Raw genomic sequence first — 17,317 nt, forward strand, 5'->3', positions numbered from 1 at the left:
CCACAGAGTCTGGTTCCTCTCTAGGTTTCTTCATAGGTTTTGGCCTTTCTAGGGAGTTTTTCCTAGCCACCGTGCTTCTCCATCTGCATTGCTTGCTGTTTGGGGTTTTAGGCTGGGTTTCTGTACAGCACTTTGAGATATCAGCTGATGTAAGAAGGGCTATATAAATACATTTGATTGGATTGGATTTTATTTGATTTTAGTGTTGAGCATGTAGCAGTCAGTCAAACACCATGGGGTCTTTCTGTCTCTGACCCCCGTGAAGATGCCTAAGGCCTGACTAAAATTAAGACAATATCTGCTTGCACGAAGGAGAAGTAGGCCTACCTGGCTCTACAATCATCAGTCTCAGTTTCTCTTGATCTTCAGCTAAATGAGCATTAATAGAACGTGTTATAACCTCTACAGTTATCAGTTATGCTATGACCACCCACAACGTGTTATAACCTCTACAGTTATCAGTTATGCTATAACCACCCAGAACGTGTTATAACCTCTACAGTTATCAGTTATGCTATAACCACCCAGAACGTGTTATAACCTCTACAGTTATGCTATAACCACCCAGAATGTGTTATAACCTCTACAGTTATCAGTTATGCTATAACCACCCAGAACGTGTTATAACCTCTACAGTTATGCTATAACCACCCAGAACGTGTTATAACCTCTACAGTTATGTTATTACCACCCAGAACGTGTTATAACCTCTACAGTTATGCTATAACCACCCAGAACGTGTTATAACCTCTACAGTTATCAGTTATGCTATAACCACCCAGAACGTGTTATAACCTCTACAGTTATGCTATAACCACCCAGAACGTGTTATAACCTCTACAGTTATCAGTTATGCTATAACCACCCAGAACGTGTTATAACCTCTACAGTTATGCTATAACCACCCAGAACGTGTTATAACCTCTACAGTTATGCTATAACCACCCAGAACGTGTTATAACCTCTACAGTTATCAGTTATGCTATAACCACCCAGAACGTGTTATAACCTCTACAGTTATCAGTTATGCTATTACCACCCAGAACGTGTTATAACCTCTACAGTTATCAGTTATGCTATTACCACCCAGAACGTGTTATAACCTCTACAGTTATGCTATAACCACCCAGAACGTGCTATAACCTCTACAGTTATCAGTTATGCTATAACCACCCAGAACGTGTTATAACCTCTACAGTTATCAGTTATGCTATAACCACCCAGAACGTGTTATAACCTCTACAGTTATGCTATAACCACCCAGAACGTGTTATAACCTCTACAGTTATCAGTTATGCTATAACCACCCAGAACGTGTTATAACCTCTACAGTTATCAGTTATGCTATTACCACCCAGAACGTGTTATAACCTCTACAGTTATCAGTTATGCTATAACCACCCAGAACGTGTTATAACCTCTACAGTTATCAGTTATGCTATTACCACCCAGAACGTGTTATAACCTCTACAGTTATCAGTTATGCTATAACCACCCAGAACGTGTTATAACCTCTACAGTTATCAGTTATGCTATAACCACCCAGAACGTGTTATAACCTCTACAGTTATGCTATAACCACCCAGAACGTGTTATAACCTCTACAGTTATGCTATAACCACCCAGAACGTGTTATAACCTCTACAGTTATGCTATAACCACCAGAACGTGTTACAACCTCCACAGTTATGCTATAACCACCCAGACTGTGTTATAACCTCTACAGTTATGCTGTAACCACCCACAACGTGTTATAACCTCTACAGTTATCAGTTATGCTATTACCACCCAGAACGTGTTATAACCTCTACAGTTATCAGTTATGCTATAACCACCAGAACGTGTTACAACCTCCACAGTTATGCTATAACCACCCAGACTGTGTTATAACCTTAAAGTTATCAGTTATGTTATAACCACCCAGAACGTGTTATAACCTCTACAGTTATGCTATAACCACCCAGACTGTGTTATAACCTTAAAGTTATCAGTTATGCTATAACCACCCAGAATGTGTTATAACCTCTACAGTTATGCTATAACCACCCAGAACGTGTTATAATCTCTACAGTTATGCTATAACCACCCAGAAAGTGTTATAACCTCTACAGTTATCCATTAAAGCCAATATCGTGTTGCAACCTTTAGTCCAACACCAACCTGCTGCTCGTTCTGTAGCCCATATGTTTCCCCTGTTGCAGGGAGGGAGAATAGTCCTGACAACTGAGTTCACTGGTCCCTGACACCAGAACAGATCCATTCATTATGTTATCCAGACCCTCCAACTGAGTTAACAAGACCCTGATACCAGAACAGATCCATTCATTATGTTATCCAGACCCTCCAACTGAGTTAACAAGACCCTGGTACCAGAACAGATCCATTCATTATGTTATCCAGACCCCCCAACTGAGTTAACAAGACCCTGATACCAGAACAGATCTATTCATTATGTTATCCAGACCCCCCAACTGAGTTAACAAGACCCTGATACCAGAACAGATCTATTCATTATGTTATCCAGACCCCCCAACTGAGTTAACAAGACCCTGATACCAGAACAGATCTATTCATTATGTTATCCAGGCCCAGACCCTCCAACTGAGATAACAAGACCCTGATACCAGAACAGATCCATTCATTATGTTATCCAGACCCTCCAACTGAGTTAACAAGACCCTGATACCAGAACAGATCCATTCATTATGTTATCCAGACCCTCCAACTGAGTTAACAAGACCCTGGTACCAGAACAGATCCATTCATTATGTTATCCAGACCCCCCAACTGAGTTAACAAGACCCTGATACCAGAACAGATCTATTCATTATGTTATCCAGACCCAGACCCTCCAACTGAGATAACAAGACCCTGATACCAGAACAGATCCATTCATTATGTTATCCAGACCCTCCAACGGAGTTAACAAGACCCTGATACCAGAACAGATCTATTCATTATGTTATCCAGACCCCCCAACTGAGTTAACAAGACCCTGATACCAGAACAGATCCATTCATTATGTTATCCAGACCCTCCAACTGAGTTAACAAGACCCTGATACCAGAACAGATCTATTCATTATGTTATCCAGACCCAGACCCTCCAACTGAGATAACAAGACCCTGATACCAGAACAGATCCATTCATTATGTTATCCAGACCCTCCAACTGAGTTAACAAGACCCTGATACCAGAACAGATCTATTCATTATGTTATCCAGACCCTCCAACTGAGTTAACAAGACCCTGATACCAGAACAGATCCATTCATTATGTTATCCAGGCCCAGACCCTCCAAATGAGTTAACAAGACCCTGACACCAGAACAGATCTATTCATTATGTTATCCAGACCCAGACCCTCCAACTGAGATAACAAGACCCTGATACCAGAACATATCCATTCATTATGTTATCCAGACCCTCCAACTGAGTTAACAAGACCCTGATACCAGAACAGATCTATTCATTATGTTATCCAGACCCTCCAACTGAGTTAACAAGACCCTGGTACCAGAACAGATCCATTCATTATGTTATCCAGACCCCCCAACTGAGTTAACAAGACCCTGATACCAGAACAGATCTATTCATTATGTTATCCAGACCCCCCAACTGAGTTAACAAGACCCTGGTACCAGAACAGATATATTCATTATGTTATCCAGACCCAGCCCCTCCAACTGAGTTAACAAGACCCTGATACCAGAACAGATCTATTCATTATGTTATCCAGACCCAGACCCTCCAACTGAGTTAACAAGACCCTCATACCAGAACAGATCTATTCATTATGTTATCCAGACCCTCCAACTGAGTTAACAAGACCCTGATACCAGAACAGATCTATTCATTATGTTATCCAGACCCTCCAACTGAGTTAACAAGACCCTGATACCAGAACAGATCTATTCATTATGTTATCTAGACCCTCCAACTGAGTTAACAAGACCCTGATACCAGAACAGATCCATTCATTATGTTATCCAGACCAAGCCCCAGGCCCTCCCCCAGGCCCTCCCCCAGCCCCTCCTCCAGCCACTCCCGCTGTGACTAGGCTGTGAACTGGTTGAAGGCTAACTGTGATGCCTGAGGCCTGGTACAAGGACATACCGTTTGTAGAGGGGTAGCATTTCGAGGGATACTAATCCACAGTGAGGTGCACTGACAGCCCACCACAGCAACACATGCCGCTAGTCTAAGCTAAGCTGCTTACTCAACTGTAATTAGGGCTGTAGTATAAACCCAGGACAGTGGGGGCCTGAGAGACATGAGACATAGCTGCTTCTAGCAACGACGATCTACTGACACACACTGGCACAACATTACTCTACTATGAGCCTTGAGCCACTGTGTAAAGTCTGGCTGCACAACATTACTCTACTATGAGCCTTGAGCCACTGTGTAAAGTCTGGCAGCACAACAATACTCTACTATGAGCCTTGAGCCACTGTGTAAAGTCTGGCAGCACAACATTACTCTACTATGAGCCTTGAGCCACTGTGTAAAGTCTGGCAGCACAACAATACTCTACTATGAGCCTTGAGCCACTGTGTAAAGTCTGGCTGCACAACATTACTCTACTATGAGCCTTGAGCCACTGTGTAAAGTCTGGCTGCACAACATTACTCTACTATGAGCCTTGAGCCACTGTGTAAAGTCTGGCAGCACAACATTACTCTACTATGAGCCTTGAGCCACTGTGTAAAGTCTGGCAGCACAACATTACTCTACTATGAGCCTTGAGCCACTGTGTAAAGTCTGGCAGCACAACATTACTCTACTATGAGCCTTGAGCCACTGTGTAAAGTCTGGCAGCACAACAATACTCTACTATGAGCCTTGAGCCACTGTGTAAAGTCTGGCTGCACAACATTACTCTACTATGAGCCTTGAGCCACTGTGTAAAGTCTGGCTGCACAACATTACTCTACTATGAGCCTTGAGCCACTGTGTAAAGTCTGGCAGCACAACATTACTCTACTATGAGCCTTGAGCCACTGTGTAAAGTCTGGCAGCACAACATTACTCTACTATGAGCCTTGAGCCACTGTGTAAAGTCTGGCAGCACAACATTACTCTACTATGAGCCTTGAGCCACTGTGTAAAGTCTGGCAGCACAACATTACTCTACTATGAGCCTTGAGCCACTGTGTAAAGTCTGGCAGCACAACATTACTCTACTATGAGCCTTGAGCCACTGTGTAAAGTCTGGCAGCACAACATTACTCTACTATGAGCCTTGAGCCACTGTGTAAAGTCTGGCAGCACAACATTACTCTACTGTTGGCTTGATTGACAGACAGAATGAGATTAGGTTTGGGATGATATACTGTCCGTCCGTCCGTTTGTTTGTTTATGTCCCTGGCAGTACTAATACCTCTCTCTCTCTCTCAATTCAATTCAATTTGCTTTATTGGCATGACGTAACAATGTACTGTACATACTGCCGAATATTGTCGACCGGACTACAGTAACAACAATAATCAAGGGTCAAAATAACCAGACATTCAACTATAACAATAAGCATAGAGGTCATGGTTGGTCTGTCAGACACTGTCCCTCATCCTATAGCAGGCAGCAATGGTCTGTCAGACACTGTCCCTCATCTTATAGCAGGCAGCAATGGTCTGTCAGACACTGTCCCTCATCTTATGGCAGGCAGCAATGGTCTGTCAGACACTGTCCCTCATCTTATAGCAGGCAGCAATGGTCTGTCAGACACTGTCCCTCATCTTATAGCAGGCAGCAATGGTCTGTCAGACACTGTCCCTCATCTTATGGCAGGCAGCAATGGTCTGTCAGACACTGTCCCTCATCTTATAGCAGGCAGCAATGGTCTGTCAGACACTGTCCCTCATCTTATAGCAGGCAGCAATGGTCTGTCAGACACTGTCCCTCATCTTATAGCAGGCAGCAATGGTCTGTCAGACACTGTCCCTCATCTTATGGCAGGCAGCAATGGTCTGTCAGACACTGTCCCTCATCTTATGGCAGGCAGCAATGGTCTGTCAGACACTGTCCCTCATCTTATGGCAGGCAGCAATGGTCTGTCAGACACTGTCCCTCATCTTATGGCAGGCGGCAATGGTCTGTCAGACACTGTCCCTCATCTTATAGCAGGCAGCAATGGTCTGTCAGACACTGTCCCTCATCTTATGGCAGGCAGCAATGGTCTGTCAGACACTGTCCCTCATCTTATAGCAGGCAGCAATGGTCTGTCAGTCACTGTCCCTCATCTTATGGCGGTCAGCAATGGTCTGTCAGACACTGTCCCTCATCTTATAGCAGGCAGCAATGGTCTGTCAGACACTGTCCCTCATCTTATGGGGGTCAGCAATGGTCTGTCAGACACTGTCCCTCATCTTATAGCAGGCAGCAATGGTCTGTCAGACACTGTCCCTCATCTTATGGCAGGCAGCAATGTAGTGTGTTGCCAACCCACATAGAGGACATGGTTGGTCTGTCAGACACTGTCCCTCATCTTATGGCAGGCAGCAATGGTCTGTCAGACACTGTCCCTCATCTTATGGCAGGCAGCAATGGTCTGTCAGACACTGTCCCTCATCTTATGGCAGGCAGCAATGTAGTGTGTTGCCAACCCACATAGAGGACATGGTTGGTCTGTCAGACACTGTCCCTCATCTTATGGCAGGCAGCAATGTAGTGTGTTGCCAACCCACAGCTCTCTGTGTCCTCCCTCAACAGAACGGGTAGCCTATCCTCATCAGAGAGGTCTTTGAAACCTTAAATAAGGGTTTCAAATTTGGGGAAATTAAACAAATTGAATGAATTAGTGAAACTACTTTAAACTAAATGTAACTAAATGAAACTAATTGTTTTATATTTTTGACATTTTGTCAAGAAATGCAGCTCTGTCTCAGGTTCTGCTGTGGTGCAGTGGTTACACAGCCTTTCCTCTACAGGGAGCTAGGTTTTCCTGTGTCTACCCTGCAAGGCTGTTCTCACTGAGCCTATACGTTGTCAAGGTTTTTCTAAGGTTTTGATCAGTAACCATGGTCAAATAATTTTCCACGGTGTACTGTCAATTTAGGGCTAAATAGCACTGCATTTTGCTTTGTGATTGTGTTTCCCAATAAGCAATGTAGTTTTGTTTTGATTGTGTTGTAGTTTGTTTTATTCTGATTGATTGGATGTTCTGGTCCTGAGGCTTAGGTGTGTTAGTCTAACAGGTTAGTGAAATCAGCCCCAAGACCAGGTGGATGAGGGGACTGAAGCTTCAGTGTGTTAGTAGAACAGGTTAGTGAACTCAGCCCCAGGACCAGCTGGATGACGGAACTGAGGCTTCAGTGTGTTAGTAGAACGGGTTAGTGAACTCAGCCCCAGGACCAGCTGGATGACGGAACTGAGGCTTCAGTGTGTTAGTAGAACAGGTTAGTGAACTCAGCCCCAGGACCAGCTGGATGAGGGGACTGAGGCTTCAGTGTGTTAGTAGAACGGGTTAGTGAACTCAGCCCCAGGACCAGCTGGATGAGGGGACTCTTTTCTTTGCTCAGCTCTTGGCATTTCAGGGCTTGGTAATGACATGAGAGGGGGTCACTGTATTTTAGATGTTTCCCAAACTTAACTGCTCTTTAAAAAAATTATTTTTGTGGATAATGTCCTAATTCTGCCCTGCATGCATTGTTTGTAGTTTTCCTCTGGACATGTAAGAGAATCTTACAGAACTCTGCATGCAGGGTTTCAATGGGGTGTTTGTCCCATTGGGTGAAATCTTGTTTTACAGGTGGACCCCACACCTCGCTGCCATAAAGTGCAATTTGTTCAATGACAAATCTAAATTTGTTTTTAAATTAAGTAGAATGCCCTGCATACTTCCTCTCTCAGTTCATTCACTGCCTCATTAAGGTGTCCAGTTTAGCTTATTTTTAAACATAAGTAATTGTAGTGTGTACAGTACTCTATATATTTTGTACCAATTTAGATATATTTTGAGATATATTTTGTACCAATTTCGCACTAGTGAATTTGAGCATCTCATTTAGGATGACATTAGGTCTGCATGCATTTTAAATTTGACGGTCTGAAGTTTCTTATACTCAGGAGTTTGGGCTCCCGAGTGGTGCAGGGGTCTAAGGCACTACAGACCCTGGTTCAATACCAGTCCCATAGGGCTGCGCAACAATTGGTTACGTGTTTGGCCGGTGTAGGCCGTCACTGTAAATGAGAAATCCTTTGTTAACTGACTTGCCGAGTTAAATGAAGGTTAAATAAAGCATTATAGAGCTCCTGGTCTGGTGATTGGTCAGTAATGGTCAGTTTGATTGGTCAGTTTGATTGGTCAGTAATGGTTAGATTGATTGGCCTTCATATCTTTTTATAACATGGTTCAACTTGTCATGAATTTGTTCTGCGTCACTTTGAACAGTGTTGTAGAGAGTTTTATAATGGGTTATTAGTTTATAATGGGTAATTAGTTTATAATGGGGTATTAGTTTATAATGGGGTATTAGTTTATAATGGGTATTAGTTTTATAATGGGTTATTAGTTTATAATGGGTTATTAGTTTATAATGGGTTATTAGTTTAGAATGGGTTATTAGTTTATAATGGGTTATTAGTTTAGAATGGGTTATTAGTTTAGAATGGGTTATTAGTTTAGAATGGGTTATTAGTTTATAACGGGTGTTAGTTTATAATGGGTTATTCGTTTATTACGGGTTATTAGTTTATACTGGGTTATTAGTTTATAATGGGGTATTAGTTTATAATGGGTTACTAGTTTATTATGGGTTATTAGTTTAATAATGGGGTATTAGTTTATAATGGGGTATTAGTTTATAATGGGTTATTAGTCTATAATGGGTTATTAGTTTAGAATGGGTTATTAATTTAGAATGGGTTATTAGTTTAGAATGGGTTATTAGTTTATAATGGGTGTTAGTTTATAATGGGTTATTAGTTTATAACGGGTGTTAGTTTCTCAGACGTCTTTTGTCCTCGTCTTGTCGTGTCCCGTTTATTACGGGTTATTCGTTTATACTGGGTTATTAGTTTATAATGGGGTATTAGTTTATAATGGGTTACTAGTTTATTATGGGTTATTAGTTTAATAATGGGGTATTAGTTTATAATGGGGTATTAGTTTATAATGGGTTATTAGTCTATAATGGGTTATTAGTTTAGAATGGGTTATTAATTTAGAATGGGTTATTAGTTTATAATGGGTTATTAGTTTATAATGGGTGTTAGTTTATAATGGGTTATTAGTTTATAACGGGTGTTAGTTTCTCAGACGTCTTTTGTCCTCGTCTTGTCGTGTCCCAACTTTTTTTCACATACATTTTTTAAATTTTCCATCAACTAATCTTCAAAACACTCTCCTGCAACCCGCCTCACCAATTTATATTTATAAAAAAGTATTATTTACCTAAAATCTGTAATCCTCCAAGAAGCTAGCCAGAAACTCCAAGAAGCTAGCCTGAAACTAGCCAGAAGCTAGCCAGGAGCTAGCCAGAAGCTAGCCCAGAAGCTAATCCAGAAGCTAATCAGAAGCTAGTTCAGAAGCTAGTTAGCTTCTTTACTGGCAAATCGTTAGTATTCAGCTAACCACGGTTTGTGGTCATCAGCTATCCTTTAGCTCGAAAATCTATCGCCAGTTTTGTATGGCGCAGCGCGGCTCGGAACGGAACATACTGGACCAATTTTTTCTCTCCATGTCCCTGGATTTCAACCGCTCTTTGGACATTCATACCTGGATCTCACAGTTAGCTAGCTGCTATCCGTGTGACTATCGGCTTTCGTCGATTCCGGAGCAAACATCAATTATTCCGGAGCTAGCCAGCTCCGTCAATTACTCCTGAGTTCCATCAATCACTCCTGGGCTGCAGTCACCTATCCGGACCCGTTTTGCTGCCTACGCGGAGCCCCACCGGGCCTTCACAACTGGACTGCCGACGTTATCTACCCGAAGGAATTATCCGGCTGGCTCCTCCGTCGCGACGTTACCTGAACGCCCATCTGCAGGCCTGCTAACCGTTAGCTGTCTTACCGGCTGCTATCTGAATAGACAATCAGACAATTATTTTTTTATTTTTTATTATTATGTTTTCTTCTTGGGCCTCTATAACTATATCTATTGTTTTTATTTTTGTTGTTGTTGTGTGATTTGGATTAATCCCCTCTACCACACGGAACCCCACTAATCTACTGACGGAACGCAAGAGGTGGCTAATAACATACCTCCATCCTATGCTAGCTTGCTACCTATGGCCTGGCTAGCTGTCTAAATCGCCGTGACCCCCAACCAACCTCTCCACTCACTGGACCCTTTTGATCACTCGACTAAGCATGCCTCTCCTTAATGTCAATATGCCTTGTCCATTGCTGTTCTGGTTAGTGTTTATTGGCTTATTTCACTGTAGAGCCTCTAGTCCTGCTCACTATACCTTATCCAACCTATTAGTTCCACCACCCACACATGCAATGACATCTCCTGGTTTCAATGATGTTTCTAGAGACAATATCTCTCTCTTCATCACTCAATACCTAGGTTTACCTCCACTATATTCACATCCTACCATACCTTTGTCTGTACATTATACCCTGATGCTATTTTATCGCCCCCAGAAACCTCCTTTTACTCTCTGTTCCAGACGTTCTAGACGACCAATTCTTATTGCTTTTAGCCGCACCCTTATTCTACTCCTCCTATGTTCCTCTGGCGATGTAGAGGTGAATCCAGGCCCTGCAGTGCCTAGCTCCACTCCTATTCCCCAGGTGCTCTCTTTTGATGACTTCTGTAACCGTAATAGCCTTGGTTTCATGCATGTTAACATTAGAAGCCTCCTCCCTAAGTTTGTTCTATTCACTGCTTTAGCACACTCTGCCAACCCGGATGTTCTAGCTGTGTCTGAATCCTGGCTTAGGAAGACCACCAAAAATTCTGAAATTTTAATTCCAAACTACAACATTTTCAGACAAGATAGAACTGCCAAAGGGGGCGGTGTTGCAATCTACTGCAAAGATAGCCTGCAGAGTTCTGTCCTACTATCCAGGTCTGTACCCAAACAATTTGAACTTCTACTTTTAAAAATCCACCTCTCTAAAAACAAGTCTCTCACCGTTGCCGCCTGCTATAGACCACCCTCTGCCCCCAGCTGTGCTCTGGACACCATATGTGAACTGATTGCCCCCCATCTATCTTCAGAGCTCGTGCTGCTAGGCGACCTAAACTGGAACATGCTTAACACCCCAGCCATCCTACAATCTAAACTTGATGCCCTCAATCTTACACAAATTATCAATGAACCTACCAGGTACCTCCCCAAAGCCTTAAACAGGGGCACCCTCATAGATATCATCCTAACCAACTTGCCCTCTAAATACACCTCTGCTGTCTTCAACCAAGATCTCAGTGATCACTGCCTCATCCGTAATGGGTCAGCGGTCAAACGACCTCCGCTCATCACTGTAAAACGCTCCCTGAAACACTTCAGCGAGCAGGCCTTTCTAATCGACCTGGCCGGGGTATCCTGGAAGGATATTGATCTCATCCCGTCAGTAGAGGATGCCTGGATATTTTTTTTAAATGCCTTCCTAACCATCTTAAATAAACATGCCCCATTCAAGAAATGTAGAACCAGGAACAGATACAGCCCTTGGTTCTCCCCAGACCTGACTGCCCTTAACCAACACAAAAACATCCTATGGCGTTCTGCGTTAGCATCGAACAGCCCCCGTGATATGCAGCTGTTCAGGGAAGCTAGAAACCATTATACACAGGCAGTTAGAAAAGCCAAGGCTAGCTTCTTCAAGCAGAAATTTGCTTCCTGCAACACTAACTCAAAAAAGTTCTGGGACACTGTAAAGTCCATGGAGAATAAGAACACCTCCTCCCAGCTGCCCACTGCACTGAAGATAGGAAACACTGTCACCACTGATAAATCCACCATAATTGAGAATTTCAATAAGCATTTTTCTACGGCTGGCCATGTTTTCCACCTGGCTACTCCTACCCCGGTCAACAGCACTGCACCCCAACAGCAACTCGCCCAAGCCTTCCCCATTTCTCCTTCTCCCAAATCCGTTCAGCTGATGTTCTGAAAGAGCTGCAAAATCTGGACCCCTACAAATCAGCCCGGCTAGACAATCTGGACCCTTTCTTTATAAAATGATCTGCCGAAATTGTTGCCACCCCTATTACTAGCCTGTTCAACCTCTCTTTCGTGTCGTCTGAGATTCCCAAAGATTGGAAAGCAGCTGCGGTCATCATCACACTCTTGACCCAAACTGCTACAGACCTATATCTATCCTACCATGCCTTTCTAAGGTCTTCGAAAGCCAAGTCAACAAACAGATTACCGACCATTTCGAATCTCACCATACCTTCTCTGCTATGCAATCTGGCTTCAGAGCTGGTCATGGGTGCACCTCAGCTACGCTCAAGGTCCTAAACGATATCTTAACCGCCATCCATAAGAAACATTACTGTGCAGCCGTATTCATTAATCTGGCCAAGGCTTTCGACTCTGTCAATCGCCACATCCTCATCGGCAGACTCGACAGCCTTGGTTTCTCAAATGATTGCCTCGCCTGGTTCACCAACTACTTCTCTGATAGAGTTCAGTGTGTCAAATCGGAGGGTCTGCTGTCCGGACCTCTGGCAGTCTCTATGGGGGTTCCACAGGGTTCAATTCTTGGACAGACTCTCTTCTCTGTATACATCAATGAGGTCGCTCTTGCTGCTGGTGCATCTCTGATCCACCTCTACGCAGACGACACCATTCTGTATACTTCTGGCCCTTCTTTGGACACTGTGTTAACAACCCTCCAGGCAAGCTTCAATGCCATACAACTCTCCTTCCGTGGCCTCCAATTGCTCTTAAATACAAGTAAAACTAAATGCATGCTCTTCAACCGATCGCTACCTGCACCTACTCGCCTGTCCAACATCACTACTCTGGACGGCTCTGACTTAGAATACGTGGACAACTACAAATACTTAGGTGTCTGGTTAGACTGTAAACTCTCCTTCCAGATCCATATCAAACATCTCCAATCCAAAGTTAAATCTAGAATTGGCTTCCTATTTCACAACAAAGCATCCTTCACTCATGCTGCCAAACATACCCTTGTAAAACTGACCATCCTACAAATCCTCGACTTTGGCGATGTCATTTACAAAATAGCCTCCAATACCCTACTCAACAAATTGGATGCAGTCTATCACAGTGCAATCCGTTTTGTCACCAAAGCCCCATATACTACCCACCATTGCGACCTGTACGCTCTCGTTGGCTGGCCCTCGCTTCATACTCATCGCCAAACCCACTGGCTCCATGTCATCTACAAGACCCTGCTAGGTAAAATCCCCCTTATCTCAGCTCGCTGGTCAGCATAGCATCTCCCACCTGTAGCACACGCTCCAGCAGGTATATCTCTCTAGTCACCCCCAAAACCAATTCTTTCTTTGGCCGCCTCTCCTTCCAGTTCTCTGCTGCCAATGACTGGAACGAACTACAAAAATCTCTGAAACTGGAAACACTTATCTCCCTCACTAGCTTTAAGCACCAACTGTCAGAGCAGCTCACAGATTACTGCACCTGTACATAGCCCACCTATAATTTAGCCCAAACAACTACCTCTTTCCCAACTGTATTTCATGTATTTATTTATTTTGCTCCTTTGCACCCCATTATTTTTATTTCTACCTTGCACATTCTTCCCATTGCAAAACTACCATTCCAGTGTTTTACTTGCTATATTGTATTTACTTTGCCAACATGGCCTTTTTGCCTTTACCTCCCTTCTCACCTCATTTGCTCACATTGTATATAGACTTGTTTAAACTGTATTATTGACTGTATGTTTGTTTTACTCCATGTGTAACTCTGTGTCGTTTTATCTGTCTAACTGCTTTGCTTTATCTTGGCCAGGTCGCAATTGTAAATGAGAACTTGTTCTCAACTTGCCTACCTGGTTAAATAAAGGTGTTCTCAACTAGCCTACCTGGTTAAATAAAGGTGAAATAAAAATAAAGAAAATAAATAAAAATAATGGGTTATTAGTTTATAATGGGTTATTATTAGTTTATAATGGGTTATTATTAGTTTATAATGGGTTATTAGTTTATAATGGGTTATTAGTTTATAATGGGTGTTAGTTTATAATGGGTTATTATTAGTTTATAATGGGTTATTAGTTTATAATGGGTTATTAGTTTATAATGGGGGTTAGTTTATAATGGGTTATTATTAGTTTATAATGGGTTATTAGTTTATAATGGGTTATTCGTTTATAATGGGTTATTCATTTATAATGGGTGTTAGTTTATAATGGGTTATTAGTTTATAATGGGTGTTAGTTTATAATGGGTTATTAATTTATAATGGGTTATTAGTTTATAATGGGTGTTAGTTTATAATGGGTATTCGTTTATAATGGGTGTTAGTTTATAATGGGTTATTATTAGTTTATACTGGGTATTAGTTTATAATGGGTTATTCGTTTATAATGGGTATTAGTTTATAATGGGTATTCGTTTATAATGGGTTATTAATTTATAACTAGTTATTAGTTTATAATGGGTTATTAATTTATAATGGGTTATTAGTTTATAATGGGTGTTGTTTATAATGGGTATTAGTTTATAATGGGTTATTAGTTTATAATGGGTTATTCGTTTATAATGGGTTATTAGTTTATAATGGGGTATTAGTTTATAATGGGTTATTAGTTTATAATGGGGCATTAGTTTATAATGGGGTATTAGTTTATAATGGGGTATTAGTTTATAATGGGTTTATATATATACGTTTATATATATATAGGGGCGGCAGGTAGTCTAGTGGTTAGAGTGTAGGGGCAGCAGGTAGTCTAGTGGTTAGAGTGTAGGGGCAGCAGGTAGTCTAGTGGTTAGAGTGTAGGGGCGGTAGGTAGTCTAGTGGTTAGAGTGTAGGGGCAGCAGGTAGTCTAGTGGTTAGAGTGTAGGGGCGGTAGGTAGTCTAGTGGTTAGAGTGTAGGGGCAGCAGGTAGTCTAGTGGTTAGAGTGTAGGGGCAGCAGGTAGTCTAGTGGTTAGAGTGTAGGGGCGGCAGGTAGTCTAGTGGTTAGAGTGTAGGGGCAGCAGGTAGTCTAGTGGTTAGAGTGTAGGGGCGGCAGGTAGTCTAGTGGTTAGAGTGTAGGGGCGGCAGGTAGCCTAGTGGTTAGAGTGTAGGGGCGGTAGGTAGCCTAGTGGTTAGAGTGTAGGGGCGGTAGGTAGCCTAGTGGTTGGAGTGTGGAGGCGGCAGGTAGCCTAGTGGTTAGAGTGTAGGGGCGTCAGGTAGGCTAGTGGTTAGAGTGTAGGGGCGGCAGGTAGCCTAGTGGTTAGAGTGTAGGGGCGGTAGGTAGCCTAGTGGTTAGAGTGTAGGGGCGGTAGGTAGCCTAGTGGTTGGAGTGTGGAGGTGGCAGGTAGCCTAGTGGTTAGAGTGTAGGGGCGTCAGGTAGGCTAGTGGTTAGAGTGTAGGGGCGGCAGGTAGCCTAGTGGTTAGAGTGTAGGGGCGTCAGGTAGGCTAGTGGTTAGAGTGTAGGGGCGGCAGGTAGCCTAGTGGTTAGAGTGTAGGGGCGTCAGGTAGGCTAGTGGTTAGAGTGTAGGGGCGGTAGGTAGCCTAGTGGTTGGAGTGTGGAGGCGGCAGGTAGCCTAGTGGTTGGAGTGTGGAGGCGGCAGGTAGCCTAGTGGTTAGAGTGTAGGGGCGTCAGGTAGGCTAGTGGTTAGAGTGTAGGGGCGGCAGGTAGCCTAGTGGTTAGAGTGTAGGGGCGTCAGGTAGGCTAGTGGTTAGAGTGTAGGGGCGGTAGGTAGCCTAGTGGTTGGAGTGTGGAGGCGGCAGGTAGCCTAGTGGTTGGAGCGTTGGACCAGTAACCAAAAAGTTGCTAGATCTAATCCCTGAGCTGACAAGGTAACAATCTGTCAAGGCAGTTAAACCCACTGTTCCTAGGCTGTCACTGTAAATAAGAATTTGTTCTTAATTAACTGACTTTTTTTTATTCTGAGTGTACGTTTATAGAGTTTTAAAGTCTCACAGCAATGAAGGCCGTTTGCCTGAATATATAGTTGATGTTTTGTTCTGCCAGATTGATGCCTTCTTCACTGTGAGTGGATGTGCTATCCAGGAAGTTATTTAAGAGTGTCTGGATATTTTGGTTACTGGTTGCTGTCTGCTATTCTTCTGTGCTGTTTTGGGCCCATCTGTATTAATGTCTGATGTTGTACAGTTTACTGGGCTGTGAATGTCTGATGTTGTACAGCTTACTGGGCTGTGAATGTCTGATGTTGTACAGCTTACTGGGCTGTGAATGTTTGGTTGTTTCCATGTCTGTTCTTTTGAGGAACAGCATAACGTGTCTGTGATCAGACAGAGGTGTTAGTGGCTTGACAGTGAGAGAAGGGGTCCATGTCTGTGATCATATAGTCTACTGTACTGTGGCCAAGAGGTGAGCAGTAGGTGAATCTCCCCAAAGAGTCCCCCCCGTAACCTACCATTGACAAAGTTCAGACCCAGGCTTCTACAGAGCTGCAAAAGATCCCTTCCGTTCTTGATGACGGTGCTGTCACTGTTGTTTCTATGGGGCAGATGAAGACAGTTAGAAACAGTACGGCCTGTAATAAAGCTGTCCCCTCGTGTGGTCGTTAGATCCGGTAGTGTTCCTGTGAGCGAATTTGTGTCCCCACAGATGAGGACATTTCCATGGGCCTGCAAATGGCAGGTCTCTTCCTCAAGGGTGTGGAATATCTTCTTTGAGTTATATGGGGATTCTGAGGGGGGGGGGATATATAGCGCAAAATAACACATTTTTCTGTCAGTACAAGTTCTATTTTCAGTTTTAACCAAATGTGGGGATCAATTAGATTTTGTTTTTGGGATTTGCACCAAATGATCAATCCTCCAGAGTCTCTGCCTCTATTGACAGAGCTGTGTTTCTCTCTCTCTGTTAACAGGTCTGTTGGTGTATGTGTCGATGATGGTGGGGGCTTTCGTGTGGGGCAGCCTGGCGGATAAGATGGGCCGTAGGAAATGTCTGATCTACTGTCTGGCCATCGACTGTGTCTTCAGCTTCCTTTCCTGCTTCGCTCAGGGATACGGATTCTTCCTCTTCTTCCGGTTCTGCTCCGGCTTCGGGTGAGATGAGACTCTGTTGCTGAGATGGAGAGAGAGATGAAGAGAGAGATGGCGAGAGGGATGTAGAGAGATGGATGTAGAGAGAGAGATGGAGAGAGGGATGTAGAGAGAGATGGTGAGAGGGATGTAGAGAGAGATGGTGGGGGATGGATGTAGAGAGATGGCAAGAGGGATGTAGAGAGAGGGATGGAGAGGGAGAT

The 17,317-nt window shown here is 43.3% G+C and overlaps 1 protein-coding gene across 1 annotated transcript in view; it reads left to right on the top strand.

Annotated features, from left to right (window-relative positions):
• The window catches only part of LOC109886518 (synaptic vesicle glycoprotein 2B-like), a 75,207-nt gene that overhangs the window by 44,179 nt on the left and 13,711 nt on the right, over positions 1–17,317 (top strand). Inside the window, exon 3 of the mRNA XM_031812356.1 lies at positions 16,937–17,117. Within this exon, the coding sequence (XP_031668216.1) occupies positions 16,937–17,117 (181 nt within the window). The remainder of the gene's footprint in view (positions 1–16,936; positions 17,118–17,317) is intronic.

This window comes from Oncorhynchus kisutch, unplaced genomic scaffold (genome assembly GCF_002021735.2).
Source record: "Oncorhynchus kisutch isolate 150728-3 unplaced genomic scaffold, Okis_V2 Okis03b-Okis08b_hom, whole genome shotgun sequence".
Lineage (NCBI taxonomy): Eukaryota > Metazoa > Chordata > Actinopteri > Salmoniformes > Salmonidae > Oncorhynchus > Oncorhynchus kisutch.